Below are 15,043 nucleotides of genomic sequence, written 5' to 3' on the forward strand. Positions count from 1 at the left end.
GAAGTTTCTTTCATGCAAGTATCCGCAAAAAAAAAATATCATCCTTTGTTTTCACCAGTATGCGACGTCTCTAGATCTGTTGATGGGTTTAAAAATATTATAATAAGAGCCAGGCTTCAAATTTCTACTTACCTTATTTTAGGCAAGAGTGTCATAGAAAATTAACAATGCATTTTATTAACGCGATTTTACAAAATTCGCGTTAATTTAATGCATCTTAATTAATGTCGATGTAAATTTAATTCACGCTATTTTACAACATTGTTATTTTAAAGCACCTTTATTTCATTACAAAACCTTTCTAGTTCATGACTCCTCTATTGGCTCTTCAGGGTCTAGTTAGGTTTCAAAACCAAATTTTCGGCTTTAAAAGCAACTTAGAAACATGCGTGCACCGTGTCTTGGAAGGTTTTATTGACGAAAGCCAAAACGCAGTTTGGCATTCAGAAATGTAAAGTGTGAGTTTGCAGAATTATGAAAATCGCAGTAAATACAGCAAGATGCTTATCGCAAAATTAATGTTAATTTAATGCATGTAAACCTAACTTTTAAAAAAATTCGCATTAATTTAGTGTAACGTAAATTTTCTTCGCGTTTTCAACGTGCATTGTTAATTTCCTATAATAAGGTATAACTAAACCCAAGAATTTATGCATCATCGCATGCATCATCGTACCCAGTAATTTTTAGAGCGTTAGGCAATAGCCATTCGCACAAAAATAATCTAGGTCAATCGACATGTTTCTTCATCTTCAGACAGTCATACAAATGACCCACGAAAAACATCCGCACAATGAGTGTGATCATACTATCCACGGAAAACTTGTAGGTTCGAAAAAGAAATAAATATTTAAAACAGAATAAAAATAATCTCCATTGGATAGAAAATGTATGGTGGATCTAATCTCCTCGTCACGTGATTACCTCCCGCAAAGGTAAAGACATTAGTGACGTTCTTTTTCTTTAGATGACGAAGTATCCGCTCATGGTGTCCTCCAGGAATTTTGGTACAACATCCCTTCCCCGATACTAGCCAGTCTTGAGGCTGATAGAAGGTTTCCAAACAGTCCAGATGTGGTTAGCATTCTTGAGAACTTTGACGCACCAGTTAACATCCATTCAAATTATGGGCAGCGCCTGACAGCATATTTACAGGTACTGTATATCATAAATTTCACAGACTTTATTGTATTAATGATTTGCTACATACTGTAAACCCACAGAGAATACAAAAAGCTTCTACCAATTTAATACTGGTCACAAGCAATGGAAAGCGTGGAGCTCTACCAACACGAATACTCAACCAAAGTTATTTCGAATAGAAAGCTTACATTTTGGCTGACATCATCATCTTAGAGTCAGTTCTGTTGTCTTGTGATATTGATATCAATGAATATTTAGCCTATTTTCATATGGACATAGGACATTTATATGGCCTTGGTCTACTTGTGACTGAGCAACAAAAACACATGTCAAATCATCAGATCTCCCGCATTCTTTTAGGCAAACGTGTGAGGAAAGAAACTTTAATGGTGTTAATAGTTTTGCTCCATTTATTTTGATGGGCTTAAAACTTACATGAGGACCCGAATTTTTATGCGAAAGTCTTCTCCTTGTTACAAGGCACTAAATTTTTAACCGACCTTAAGGAATTTACCGTAACTGAATAGGATATGGCGAGATGGCATGATAAATAACCAACAAGGCAGCTATAACCATTCCGTACTGATCAGACAAACGAGAGTGACAAATTTCTAGATTTTGCTGATTCCATGTAGCAGAAGAGATGTTGTAATGACTGATTTTTTTCTCGGGAACGTTATAATGGATGAAATAAGCCAATCAAAAATTCTGCAATTGTTTACAGCGGCTTTTGTTAAAAGTGGAGACGTGGGCGGGAGTAGTAGTGCACTGGTGTGGCTGACAGCTAAACGCAAGCTAACAATTGAAGATAAAAATATGTGGCTTGGTGGATTCACAAGGTTTCATCGATCTTAATTAAATTTCTTTGATGAGGTAGCAGGACAACTATTAATTTCTTATTTAAATCAGGTTTGTTAAAAAGAACAGCAGTTGGGTAAAAGTTACCAGCTTACACTTAATAAGACGCATTTTAAAATGCTGGCAATTCATTTAATTCAATATAATCAATTTTGTTGTTTCATTTAGGTTCCAGAAAGCGGGACTTATACCTTCTATATGGCTTGTGATGATGCTTGCGAGTTGTGGCTTGATACAAGCCAAATTGACCAAACCTCAGGTGACAACGATAACGATGAATCAGGGAATGTGCTGTTGGTAAAACTACCCTTGCGATATTGGACGCTTCATAACCAGTGGGATAAGTAATATATCACAGTTTTTTTCTCCTCTTATGTTTTGTAAAAGTCGCTGTCTTACGTAATAAAGTACTGTTCACTTTTCCTACAACAAAGATACCCTATTCAACCCTGTGGACCCGTCAAATTCTAATGTTTTTTGCTTAGGTTTCCACGGCAGACATCCAGAGAGATTTCGTTGAGTAAATGCTACCTTTATCCTGTGGAGACGCTTATGATAGAAAGAGCTGGAAGAGACCATGTTTCAGTGGGGATGAAGTTACCAAATGGCACATATGAGCGGCCAATTCAAAAGAAACGATTATTTTGGGTGTGGCCAGGTGAGGACCGACAAATAGACTAGTGAACAGTACGTACAGTAATTACAGGTTGTTGGTGAGGTATGAGGGAGATCGAAGCAAGCCTTCCATATTGATTTGAAAAGATCCACTCCAAGCCAGAAAAACGATTGTTATTTGTTGCTTACCTCTGCATCTGAAGTCTTACGTTATAGGTATAGTTTAAAATTCCTTGTTTTTTTTTTTTTCCAATAGGTGTTGGCTATCTAGACTTCAAGATTAATTCGATTCCGGGGAGAATCAATGTCAAAATTGGAGAAAAACTTCTAATTGAAGGTAATTGCTATTCAATAAGATATTTTGACTATGGCGTCATTTTACTACAACTAGCAGAATCCCTCTGTTTTGTTATTTTCTCGTGCATGCTTGTTAGAGCTATTGTTCTTTTCTGTCCACTGGGATTGCAATATTTAAAATTGAAAAGGAAAACGAAATGAATTCTGGTAGTTGTGCCAGGATGACGTCGTTACGAAAATGGCCAGTTACTCTAATTTCAGTCGTCTTTGGGAACCATTCTTCGTCGTAATATATTTTGATTCGCCGTAGCAATCCCGGCTACAATTTTGATAAACGGAAAAGATTGGCGACAGTTTTTTTTTTGCTTTTGATGATTAAAGTTTGTTCTACCTTTTGTTCTCCCTGATCATTACAGCAACCTATAAATACTGCTGCCGTGGATCGCACTGTCCTGGATGCCCAGTTGACCTGTTTATTAAGCTTGCTAAACAAAAGATTCTGGTGCATAGAGGCCTAGCTCTGGATTGTCAGGAACACAAATTAAACCAAACTTTTGAAACGTTGCTTCAGGAGGGGACTTACAAAGTCTACGTGAGTAGTACAAAGTTCCCTTCCTAGTAGGGAGCTTAAGTAACAACGAAGACAACGGCAACGAAACGTCAACTGAAAATATATCTTTATTTCATTTTTGCTACTTCGCGATTTTTTAAACTCGCTCAACTTTTACAAAAATGGCGAACAATTCAGGAACCAATTTGGTAGGAATGGCGTGCAAGTTAAGGAAGAACATAAAAAAATCACCGGCGTGCCTTTCACGTTTTCCACAAAACGTTAAATGTGGTCATTTCACGTTGTTAATTTGCATAGGATCGCTAAAGAAATGTACCAAAATGTAAAACGCACGTGCAGAGCATTTGGTTTTGCTCATTAAACCTATTGTTTTAAGGCGTTGTCGCTGACGTCGCCGTCGTCGTTGCTTAAGCTCCCTTAGTCATTACACTAATACCGAAGTATGTTTGCATGGTTTATGACTATACGGGAAAAGCAGTTCTTAGCAAGGGCTATGGAAATCAAAAAGAGAAAATTGGAGGGTAAGCACGCATCTTTTTTTTAGAGATAATTAAGCAACAATTATTTTGAAAAGCAGTAAAACACGATGAAGCTTTATTATCTATGAAAGATGCATGGTTACCCCTAATGTTCTTTTTGGATACCAAAAGCACTTGCTAAATTCTGCTTTTCCCGAAAAGCTTTAAACCGCACAAAAATATCCTTGAATTAGTAGCCACCACCGATAGAAACCCGAGTATCACGAGATGCGTAGAACGTATGCGCAGTAACAAAAGTGGGCACCATTCTCAATTCAATCATATTTGTTCACGAGTGATCATTAACGAGTATGATATGGCAGAGCGACTAGCTTTGTGGCTATTTGCGGGGAAAGCCCCTTATGTCATCTAAGTTTGTAAATAAATTGTTGTTGTTGGTGTTGTAAGCGCATTCTGATAGAAGCTATTGTTTACCGGGAGTAACCAGTCTTAGTTTTCTAGGGTGGCTTCTGCGTCCCTCTTAAATTCTTGTTTATTCTTTTGTTTAGGTTACCTATGCCTTGGTGGACTCAGCGTCATATTTGTCAGAGGTTTCTAAGGAAATTGCTGAAGTTTATATCTCAGGTTTGACGCGTTTTGCTATTGGTTTCAGTATATTTAAGAAAAAAAAAAAAAAAAAAAAAAACCTCACACATGCCTGAGCCTGGCTTAAGACGTTTAAATTACCATAATACGTTAGATTGTATTCCAGTAAGGAGAGCTAAATGAATACTCAAAAGAGGTTTTTATATGTGATCATTTGTTGCTACTAAGTCACTTTTAACAACATTTTTTTTTTCCTTGGTTTTAGCTATCCACTTTGCAGGTTGCAACTTTCTTTCTAATTTGTGTTCCTGGAGCAGTAAGGGCCAAGGTTGGGATTTATCGGCAACCGACAAAGGTGGGTAAACAACCGTTTCTATTAATGACCTGAAAAATTTGCTGTTCTAGCCAATGTTGTCCGCTAGAGAATTGTGTAAGTGACTGCTACCAAATTCCGGTAATCGTCGATGCCATATAAAGTATGGCGAAACATAAATTTGCATGTCTTATAAACTGTAAAAAATGATGCTCATTATGTTCAATATTTATGCTTTATTTTGCTCAGGGATCGTTGCCGGAGCCAATGGAAAACCTGCTGCACTTGAAAGTTCATGGATTTTTGCTAATTCCATTTACCAAACAACTGGTTTGTGTCTTTCCTTCTCTTATCAATTTCCCACATATTCTGGATCATCTCTGAGTGTGATTGTAATGACATCGTCCAACTCCACCATTTGGAGTTTAAGTGGTTACCAGGGAAAAACTTGGAAAACCGGACAAGTGGGTTTCATCGCAGATGAGGATTTGAAGGTACTTATATAGATGCGTTTTTGACGAAGCTGGAGGTCAAGATGGCTGGACGTTGGCCAACGTCTTATTTACCTTCTTTTCTTCGAGGCCAAAATCCAGCCATCTTGAGCGAACAAGATTTGCCAATAAAGAATTTATTATATATGGCTTTACTTCAAGTTTTAACTAAAAATAAAAATAAAAAAGATAAGAAAATTAAAACAAAACAATAACAACACATGAACTGGCTCAGAAGTGATCAGACGGAAGTTCTTTACAGCCGACTGGTGTAAGATTTACTTCAAGTGCATTTTTAGATTAGCCTGTAATAAAGGAAAACTGGGAATCGTAAATGGCCTTAACGATTTTCTTTTAAAATGTTTACAATGGTGTAAAGGAAGTAAATAAGTATTGAGCACGCAAAATTTAAGTTTACGCAAGTGTGGAACATTTTAATCAAATCCGACAAACATGACATTTTAAGCTGATAGCGATGGCTTAAACAATCCTCATTTTTACAAAGTTTTTGGTCCCCGGCGATCAATAATTCTTGGATGAAACAATACATTCTGTAAACATACACTGTATGCAAACATAAACTTGTTTACAACAAGCACAGCGCCGGTAAATTCAGTGAAACGAGAGCTTCTTCGATAAACTTGACAAAACAAAAAAAACAACAACAACAACAACAACAAACAAACAAACAAAAAAAAAAAACACTTTATCGAACTGCACTTTTGAAACACTTAACGCAACTACCAAAACGATAGGATTTAAATACAATCATTGCAAAGTGGGAGAATTAGTTAATTTAGTATTCTTCTGGAGACACAAAGGAACAGGTACAAGGTTAACAAGCATTAAAAGTTAATCTTTATAAGATCTGACATAATAAAAGGATATAGAGAAACTCACCGATTTTACGTCACACATGTAGCTTAAACAAACTTTATGCTATACCAAGATGGTGGCAGATGTTGAGAGTTTTTAGAACAGTAAACAGTAAAACAGTAAAATTTCGAAGAATTTCCCGTGCGGGCAAGGTAAACTCCGTCTTGCCCACTCGGGTAGCCAATCACAGCGCTAAATTTGAGTCATTTTCCCCGCTCGCGGAGCTAGCGATATAACAAGCATGGTTATTGACGTCCATTTGGTTATTACATAATTAGTGCAGCTTTACTTTATATTTCTTAAGTTTCTTTATATTCCTTGGGTAAATTTGGTCTTTTTTGCAGGTTGTAATTGTTGCCAAAGGTCATAAGGTTTCGAATGGTTATTACGCAGCGCTTGATAACATCAGTATTTCTTCAAAACAATGTCAACAAATCCCGCCTCATAGCGTACCAGGTACGTCCATAAGAGCTGGAAACCAATTCTTTCAAACTTCAAGTGAACGGTACAGTGCATTAACAAATAAATATACTTACATTATTAATGATTAATTAGCGATGACATCTTAACACATTGTGGACTATCAACAGAAAAATTATTATTAGCCATAGGAACCCCTCTTAGAATGCCATGTTAAATTTAATAAAAAGACCGCTTTTGCGACTTAAGGATCCCGTTTCACTGACATATTATTACTTTGCAGGCTTCAAATGTAAGGACCAGGATAGCTTTCAGTGTGACAATGGACAATGCGTAAGCAAAGATCTGGTTTGCGATGGTGACATGGCCTGTGCAGACAGCTCTGATGAGAAGGGTTGTGTATGCTTAACAAGCCAATTTGAATGTCCAAGTGGAGAATGCCTTAATGTAGATAAACTATGTGACTCGAGCACCGAAATGGGCTGCAAAGACGGCACAGACGAGACAAGATGTGGTAAGAAAGAGCTTTGATCGCAATTCAGATTGAATGGCTTAGGTCGTTTGTGATGTTATCATACATACATTTCATTGCAGGAACAAGCTGTTCAAAAGATCAATTTTCCTGCATCGGAGGTGGATGTGTGCTGTGGTCTCTGACATGCGATGGGGAAAAGAATTGTGAAGATGGAAGTGACGAACCCTCCATCTGCGGCGATTTAACAAGTATTTAATTTAATAAATAGCTAGGATTTTGTCTTTCTATAGTAAATAATTAAACAAAAGAAAAACGCTAGCAGTTATTTACGCAACTTAAGAAGTTGCGAAAAGTAAGCCTCAAAAAATTCAGGCTTGAACCGTAGATTCGAACCCATGGCCTCTGCGTTGCCTGCACTGTGCTCTAACGACGGAGCTAACTAGCCAACTGGGAGCTGGTTATATTGTGATGCAGTTCAAGATTTCCGAAGATTTTCGACGACTAACCAAAGAATTCCATAGATTATCTAAGATCAGTCGAGTACTTTCGAAGATTTTCAACATAATTAGAAAGTTTGCGAATACTTTATGCTTCTGGATAATTATTTTAGGTTTTTCGCAATTCTTATCACATAATTTTTCTCGTGCAATTTGGAATAAATAGGCATTCGGAGTTGTCTGTTTCAAAGACCACAAAATGCACTCGCTTATAGTTTGTTAGTCTTTGAAAAAATTTACTCTTACTTATTTATTCCAAATTGCACTCGAAATCATGTGATTACAACTACAAATTATTGCCAGTTAAATGTTAGCAAGTAGTCCCTTTTAAACCTTTTGTATTTCCTTCTGCAGGTTCTTTGCATTGCAATTTGCTAAATCTGAGCTGTGCTTGGATCAACAACACAGATGAGCTTCGTCAGTGCGTTGGAAAAAGAGGTACGGCTTATCAAGAGGTTATATGACTATCATTAAAAAAATGTCTTTGTAAGGTATATAACGTATTAAGTAGCATTGTATTTTTGTTTTAGTCAAATGCAACTTTCAGGATGGTCTTTGTGGAATGAAACATGAACCTAAAATTCATCAGTGGCGTATTGGATCAGGTTCAACTCAAACAAAGAACACTGGGCCACGCTACGACCACACCACATTTTTACCGACTGGTGAGTGAATCTGGATGTATCCTACAAAGATCATGCTTTGATTGGCTAAATAATTTATCATAAGGTAAAGTTACCGCAAGAGTTCATTGTATAGGGCCAGGCCAGGGCAACGGACCATACGTGATTCACAAATTCTCCATAGTTTGCTTGCAAGGTCAAAAGGAGCTGAGCAGCAGATCAGAGGTCAGAGCCGACAAAGGAGGGTCTCCTCCAGCGTCCCTACTCACAGACTAATAACCCTAGTCTCAGTCTCCCACGCGAGAGCTATATAGTTTTTTGTCTTATTATAACGATATAAGCTAAACGCATGCACAAGGCTTCATTTTGCAACCCTGTCTCTCACCATGTTTGGAAAAGTCGACAAAGTAACCTTAAAACCACAACAAAAAAATGATGACAACAGAAATCTAGCCTCGATTTGCGATGAAAGCTATTTGGATTACAGGTAACATACTTAACGTACTTAACCACTGTTATATAATCGAGTTATTAATTTCGAAGTATGGAATAAAGTTATGTTCGTACTCCTCTTATAACTATCGAGGGTAAATGCTTCCCCGCATTACTTTGTTTAGGGAAATACATATTCTTAGAAGCATCAGACTACAAAACTGGTGGAGCAGCTGGTCTGGCGAGTAGTGTTATTGACGGCGGCGAAGCAACATGCGTACAGTTCTGGTATCACATGAAGGGAGAGAACATCGGCAGTCTGAATGTATATATTCAAACCAATGAGTCAAAAACACTAGTTTGGAAACGAACTGGTGAGCAGGGCAATAACTGGAACTTTGGCCAGGTTGGACACAGCGGTGATTCTGGAGATTACAAGGTAAGGGCGTCATTGCTGTGACATAATTATCGACGAAGTTGTAAGTCAGGTGCTAACGTTCGGATAGACAGCCGCCTCAGTGTAATTCTTACTATATTGCATTCGCTGGTGTTTTCGACTGTATAATTGTCCTGGATGATGGTGCGATCAGATTGGAACGTTCTTAGTAGCGTTTATCGCATAATACTTTGAAGTAATTCAACCATAAAGACAGTCAAAAAAGCAGTGAAATTGAGTCTTGGTGTGTTGAACTTGTGGAGCAAGAAACAAAAAATGCTACAGGTATTTGTTTATATTGATTGTCGACGATGTTATAAATATTCATTCTTGGGGTAAAAAAAAACTAAAGGCTTATCCGTTTTTTGGATTTATTAATTGCGGACAAAAATTTTAAATCAAGCCATGCTTAGTGGTGAGATTCAACGGTAATTAGGTAGCCTCCCAAATGTCCTTGTGTAAACAAAGCTAGAGGTGTAATTTTTTTTTTCCGTCTTTGTCATTGACACAAGGTCTTCTTCTATTATCTCTTTAAGGTTATCCTAGAGGGTGTTTTGGGGAATGGATTTTATGGAGACATTGCTGTTGACGATTTGAGTTTTTTGAACGAGGATGACTGCCAGACAATATATGGAAATGGTTAGAAAATGTTTCTCGCGTTTCTGTGTGAGCTATTACTCGATGTGGCAATGAGATGTTGAATCAATGTAAATGACACTCAGAAACCCAATAATTTGCTTATATTAGAAACAAAAAACCATAAAGAGTAACTTAAGGCTATGTATGAGTCACCGCTTCAGTAGCATTCGTAGTGAGCTACACTCTGCATTTGTATCCTGTAGGATTGTAGCCCAAAGGGCTAACGTAGTAGGCAATGATATGTTTAGGCGAAATGACCATGGGAAGCGAGGGCTTAGTTCCGACATCATCATTCCTTTCATAGACATAAAATGGTAGTGCTGCGTAGCTTTTTCTTACCTAGCCTTCTGCAACCGTGTTTTTTTCTTTGGTATGAATAGTTCTCATGTTTATTCTAAGAGGAAGCCTTAACAATTAAAAACAATTTGCCGCGTTAATCAAGATGTGACGTGTTCTGATTGGTCTAAGCAAACTTATCCCGAAATCCTGCCAGGTATTTAAACGGTCACCGTTCAATTTAAAACGCTCGAACGCATAAATTCAGTTCACTTAGATTAAAGTTATTAATATATTTAAATCTTTCGACTGCAGAATCTCCAGGGTGTCTGTTTGAGTCGGATTATTGTGCTTGGAAGCGTAGCGACTCGTGGAAAATGAGTAAACTTTTCCCCGTTATGTTTGTGCAGAGAGATTGGCAAAAGAACTACGGTACGTATGACCATTAATACCAGGAGCATTATCTTAAACTTGGGATTGGGAAACTTCCAAATTTTCTTGGAAACTATTTGCTGTAGGGTTTCGTCGTTTACTGAATATGATGTCATTATACTCACATTCATCATACACATATAAACATATAAATAGATTAAGGAGGTTAGTTTATGTAAAAACAGTGGTGTGGCGTTGGCAGGAAGCGAAAACCAAAGTTTGTTTTTATCAACAGAGTCTTGACAAGGTCATTTGGCCACCGTACAGGGATACGAGTTTCCAGCCAGCGTTTGCCCCTCGTCCGAACTGTTCTTTTTAATAACTTTGCAAGTGTAAAAGCTATGACAGTGAGACGTGGAGGGTAGATAGTACGTCCAAAGATGTTTCCCTTGAAATTTATGACGTCATAATTACGTCCTGGCTGCGAAATGGCGGCCATCATAGATCCGCCATCTTGGATTTTTAAATTTTCTTAAGACTTCAGGAAAGTGCCGAAATTGAACGAAAAGTAATGAAAACCAGTAAAGCAACATTACTACTAAAGAAACACTACATTTTAAAAAGAGATTTCCTATTTTTTGAAAAAAACTGCCGGTCAGAAATTAGTTGGCTTGGGAACACTAAACGATCGCATAAAATTTTTCCCAGATAAATTTCCTAAAAAGTCCTGAAGTTTCAGGGTGTTTGCTAGAATAATAAGAAAAAGTTATTCAGGTTTAAAGTCTTGGCGGGCAGAATCCGCCCTACCGGTCTAGATAGGGTTAAGGGTATTTTAACGCGCTGGGATCCCTTCTATGGATCTCATTACCTTCGACTTTGCCCAAGTGCGTTCTCTTTAAAGGGTTTTAAACATTTGCTTCAACATGCGTTCAACACTTTGTTGAACCAAATGTTGGGAGCGTTGGAATGCGTCGTCCACCATTGCTGAAAAAGGTTGAAAGTGTGTTGAATCAAAGTTAAATCGGTTTAAACTTTCATTCAACATTCATGCCGTATTTCCTTTTTTCTCGGAAATATTGAATGGTGTTGAAGCCGTTTGAACACTCCGTTTGATATTTGTCCAGCATTTGCCAAATATCCGTTCAACTTTTGCTGAATGAATTTTGGTTAAATATTGAAACCGTTTAATCGGGCCTTTAGAGTTTTGCTGCATTACTTGAGCAACAAGCCTCCCAGTGTATCTCAGTGACAAGATTGAAAGGGTCCTGAAAACAGCTTTGAGCTTTGAGTGATGCTCTCTTCCACTGCAAAATCAATCGTCTTGATACTAGAAGAGGCGAGTTATGCCTCAGGGTGTGGCTCAGCATCAAAAACCACCAAGAATCGCGCTTTTACCATCTATTGCTTGCCCCCCCCCCCCTCCCCCCCTTCAAGCGCCATGAGCTAATCGCTCAACTCCCTCAACGCAAAACGCAACCATGGGCTTTTGTTTAGCGATGTGAGAAAAAAGTTGGGCCACTACAATGGACCATTTCTTGATACGGACGACAACGTTGCTCTGCCCCAGTGTGAGCAGAAAGATTTAAAGGAGTTTTCTTCCAGAATAACGAATTAAGCAATAAGTAGTTTCCATTTATCATAAGTGTTCATTTTGGTGATTTTAATTTTTTTTTGTAATAGATTAGATTAAATGGTAATTTCCTTTCAAATAATTGTAATCGCAGCAGTCCCTCGCCAGTAGTTTTTAAATCAGAAACTGTAAATTGTTAAAACGTATTTTCATTCACCTACGAGTACCAGTATGCCATTTTTAAAGATAAACCGCTATTATTATTAACCCACAATTTCTTGATATAAAGTTATTGACATATCCTTTCATAAGAGTGGCTGAAGACGTCACTCTCTTTCAAGGGAAAGGGTTTCACTTTATAAAAATCGTGCATGAGAAGGTAGCCAGTTACCTAACTTTATCTCAAAACATGAACTAGTGATAACTATCAAAGGCACAACCGAGATTCTATCAAAACTGCTGGAAAAGGGTCCAAACGGTTGATCACAATAGAGCATGACTTTACCCCTACCATGTTACATGTATAAACTAATATCATACACACGGCTTCGGTGTTTGCTTCAAATATTGGCTTAAAATACCTGAATACTCATTTTTACATCATCTCCTATTTTTAGGAGGATTTATTTATTTGGGAGGTTGTTCTACCAGTCGTGCGTCATGTTACGGAAGTCTATTAAGTCGTCGTATTTTTCCTGGAGCAGGATGGAAGTGTATGCAGTTCTGGTATTACCTCGGACGTCGCGGTTTTTCTTCTGTTAAGGTTTCCTTGGTTTTTAACAAGACACAGTTGGCTATATGGAACACAAACTGGTATAAACAAAAAGTTGGATACTGGTCTTATGTTCGTTTGCCGATCAACACAAGCTCAACACCTTACCAGGTTGGCGTAATGATGATAATAATACTAATAAAATAATTAAGATAAAACCTATTAAAAGGTATTGAAAAGGTAGAAAGCCTTTAAAACAGTTTTGTTTCGGCTGATAATTAGACAATACGTTATAATAAAGTTTGGGCGCTTTTTGTACACGATGTTTTTACTTTTTTTTCTGCCATATTGTCTGGAAAAAATCGTTCCTTCTTAAAAATATACATTACAGCTCTATTTGGAGCATTTCCACAGCTTTATAGAAGTACGTCGAGAATTAGGCAATATAGCAGCCATTTTTCTAGGGCTTGTAATTACTGTGCCAAAAAGGAGGAGACTGCAGTAAATTGTTTTGATATGTTTGTTATTGATAACTCTTCAAAGAGGAATAAATTCCTTCTCCAAAGGTTCTTTTCGAAGGACGAAAGAACTCACGGAGGGCGATCGTTGCAGTGGATGACATTGTGTTTCAAATAGAAAGTTGTGAAAGAATGCCATGGCAAGGTGAGTGACTGGAGAAGAATAAGAAGAGAAAGAAATTTCTTAATCAAGCGCCTGTTTCAATTATTTCTATTCATGACATCAGTTGGTTATGTAAGGCAGCAAGGTGTAGTAAAAACTAACGATTAAAGGGTGACAAGGAAAGAAAATCAATAAACCAAAAGCGTAGTAAAAGCAAAGCCCGGCCTTTATCCAGGTTTGGCGAAGTGTGATGCTTTGACAATCAACTTGTGGAGCAGTTAGTAATTCAGCCTGGAATTCGGACCTAAATAATAAATCATCTAATCTAGTCTGTTAGAAGTATGCACCCTTCCCCCCAAAAAATCAATAAATCAATAAATCAATAAATACAAATAAATAAACAAATAAATGAATGAATGAATAACTAAATAGATAAATAAATAATTAATTGATTCAAGTATCCGTTACTCATAGAGTTAGTGGTAAAATTGAGCTTTCTACTAATTGCTTCGTTGACTTCGTTTTTTTTTTTTTTTTTTTGCTTTCAGGATCGAGCAAAGACTATGGAAAAAATCCCCTCGGTTCAAAATATTTCTGGAAACTAGATGGAACGGACAAAAATTTATGGTATAGTGGCAACTTTTAATAGTAATTTTATGAACAAATTTTCTTTCTTGCCGTATGCTAAAGTTTCTAAACTACATTTTGCCAGTACACAATAGCTAGAGGTTACCTTAGTCAACAACAAAGATAAGATATTTGCTTTTTAAGGTAAGTTATTAACCCATTAAATGAGATAGGGGTGTGGATCTATATGCACCGACCTAAATATGCAAGCCAAAGGCAACAAAATTACGGGTTTTTTTTTCTGAAATTTAAAATATTTGAGTAACCCCTAGATGTATGTCAAATGTTATGCTAATATGGTACCCATATTTGACCGCCAGCTTTGTCGGCGGTAACTTGACATAGTTTCAATACTCTGGAGGGGTTCGGAGACCCCTTTCCCACTATAACCAGTTGAAAGGTATCTGATTGCAATATATTGTTGGCTTATTTTTTCCTTTTAGGTTGCGAGGAACAGCTTCTTACCGAATTAAAAATGGTGTCAAATCTCTGTACCTCGATGGAAGAGCTGGTTATGCAGACATTCCAGCAATTGATTTCCGGAAGAGCAGCTTTTCAATCGCCATGCGATTTAACGTGCAAGATACCCAGCCAGTAGCCCATCTGATCTCTGATTGGTCATCTCCCTGGCAGTTTAGGCTATATGTTTTTGACGGACGCGTGGAGGTCGTTTTGAGAAGAACTGGTGTTGAGTTATTTTTACTTCGAATGATTAGCGTTAGGTTAGTAAAATGATACGGTGCCCCTTTTACTTTACTGTATCTGCTGAATTAGTAGGCTGACGGCTTCCAACAGTTCTAACAACATTTTATCTGAACAAGTGAAAAACGAACAGCACTATCTGGTTGAGAGAAGTCGATTGTGTTTATTTAAACTGCGATCGTAATCAGAGGGATAGGAAGGGGTTCACTATTCGAGCAGCGTTGTCTCCTGCAAAAAGCCGAATTTTATCATCTTACCTTCTTTTCTGTCGTCTTTGAAATATACTTCTTCTGCTGCATATATCCCAAGCCAACGACGTTGCACATGTCCTTGTTTTTCTCCAAAACTAATAGAAACTCCAGCCGTTAGCCGCCGCCATTTGGGGATCTTAGCTATCTAGAGTGAAATTGAGT

General features: G+C 37.5%; 1 protein-coding gene across 1 annotated transcript in view; it reads left to right on the forward strand.

Annotated features, from left to right (window-relative positions):
- LOC146489713 (uncharacterized) overlaps nt 1-15,043 on the forward strand; it is a 71,580-nt gene that overhangs the window by 24,860 nt on the left and 31,677 nt on the right. The window contains exons 11-30 of the mRNA XM_085104053.1: nt 968-1,155; nt 2,170-2,345; nt 2,487-2,659; nt 2,873-2,953; nt 3,330-3,505; nt 4,512-4,587; nt 4,814-4,903; nt 5,111-5,355; nt 6,573-6,684; nt 6,932-7,162; nt 7,243-7,371; nt 7,975-8,058; nt 8,151-8,285; nt 8,861-9,114; nt 9,648-9,750; nt 10,342-10,458; nt 12,586-12,851; nt 13,247-13,343; nt 13,850-13,928; nt 14,372-14,650. Coding sequence (XP_084960179.1) covers nt 968-1,155; nt 2,170-2,345; nt 2,487-2,659; nt 2,873-2,953; nt 3,330-3,505; nt 4,512-4,587; nt 4,814-4,903; nt 5,111-5,355; nt 6,573-6,684; nt 6,932-7,162; nt 7,243-7,371; nt 7,975-8,058; nt 8,151-8,285; nt 8,861-9,114; nt 9,648-9,750; nt 10,342-10,458; nt 12,586-12,851; nt 13,247-13,343; nt 13,850-13,928; nt 14,372-14,650 — 3,091 coding nt within the window. The remainder of the gene's footprint in view (nt 1-967; nt 1,156-2,169; nt 2,346-2,486; nt 2,660-2,872; nt 2,954-3,329; nt 3,506-4,511; nt 4,588-4,813; nt 4,904-5,110; nt 5,356-6,572; nt 6,685-6,931; nt 7,163-7,242; nt 7,372-7,974; nt 8,059-8,150; nt 8,286-8,860; nt 9,115-9,647; nt 9,751-10,341; nt 10,459-12,585; nt 12,852-13,246; nt 13,344-13,849; nt 13,929-14,371; nt 14,651-15,043) is intronic.

The sequence above is a fragment of the Pavona decussata genome, unplaced genomic scaffold, assembly GCF_977016875.1.
Source record: "Pavona decussata unplaced genomic scaffold, jaPavDecu1.1 SCAFFOLD_4, whole genome shotgun sequence".
Classification (NCBI taxonomy): domain Eukaryota; kingdom Metazoa; phylum Cnidaria; class Anthozoa; order Scleractinia; family Agariciidae; genus Pavona; species Pavona decussata.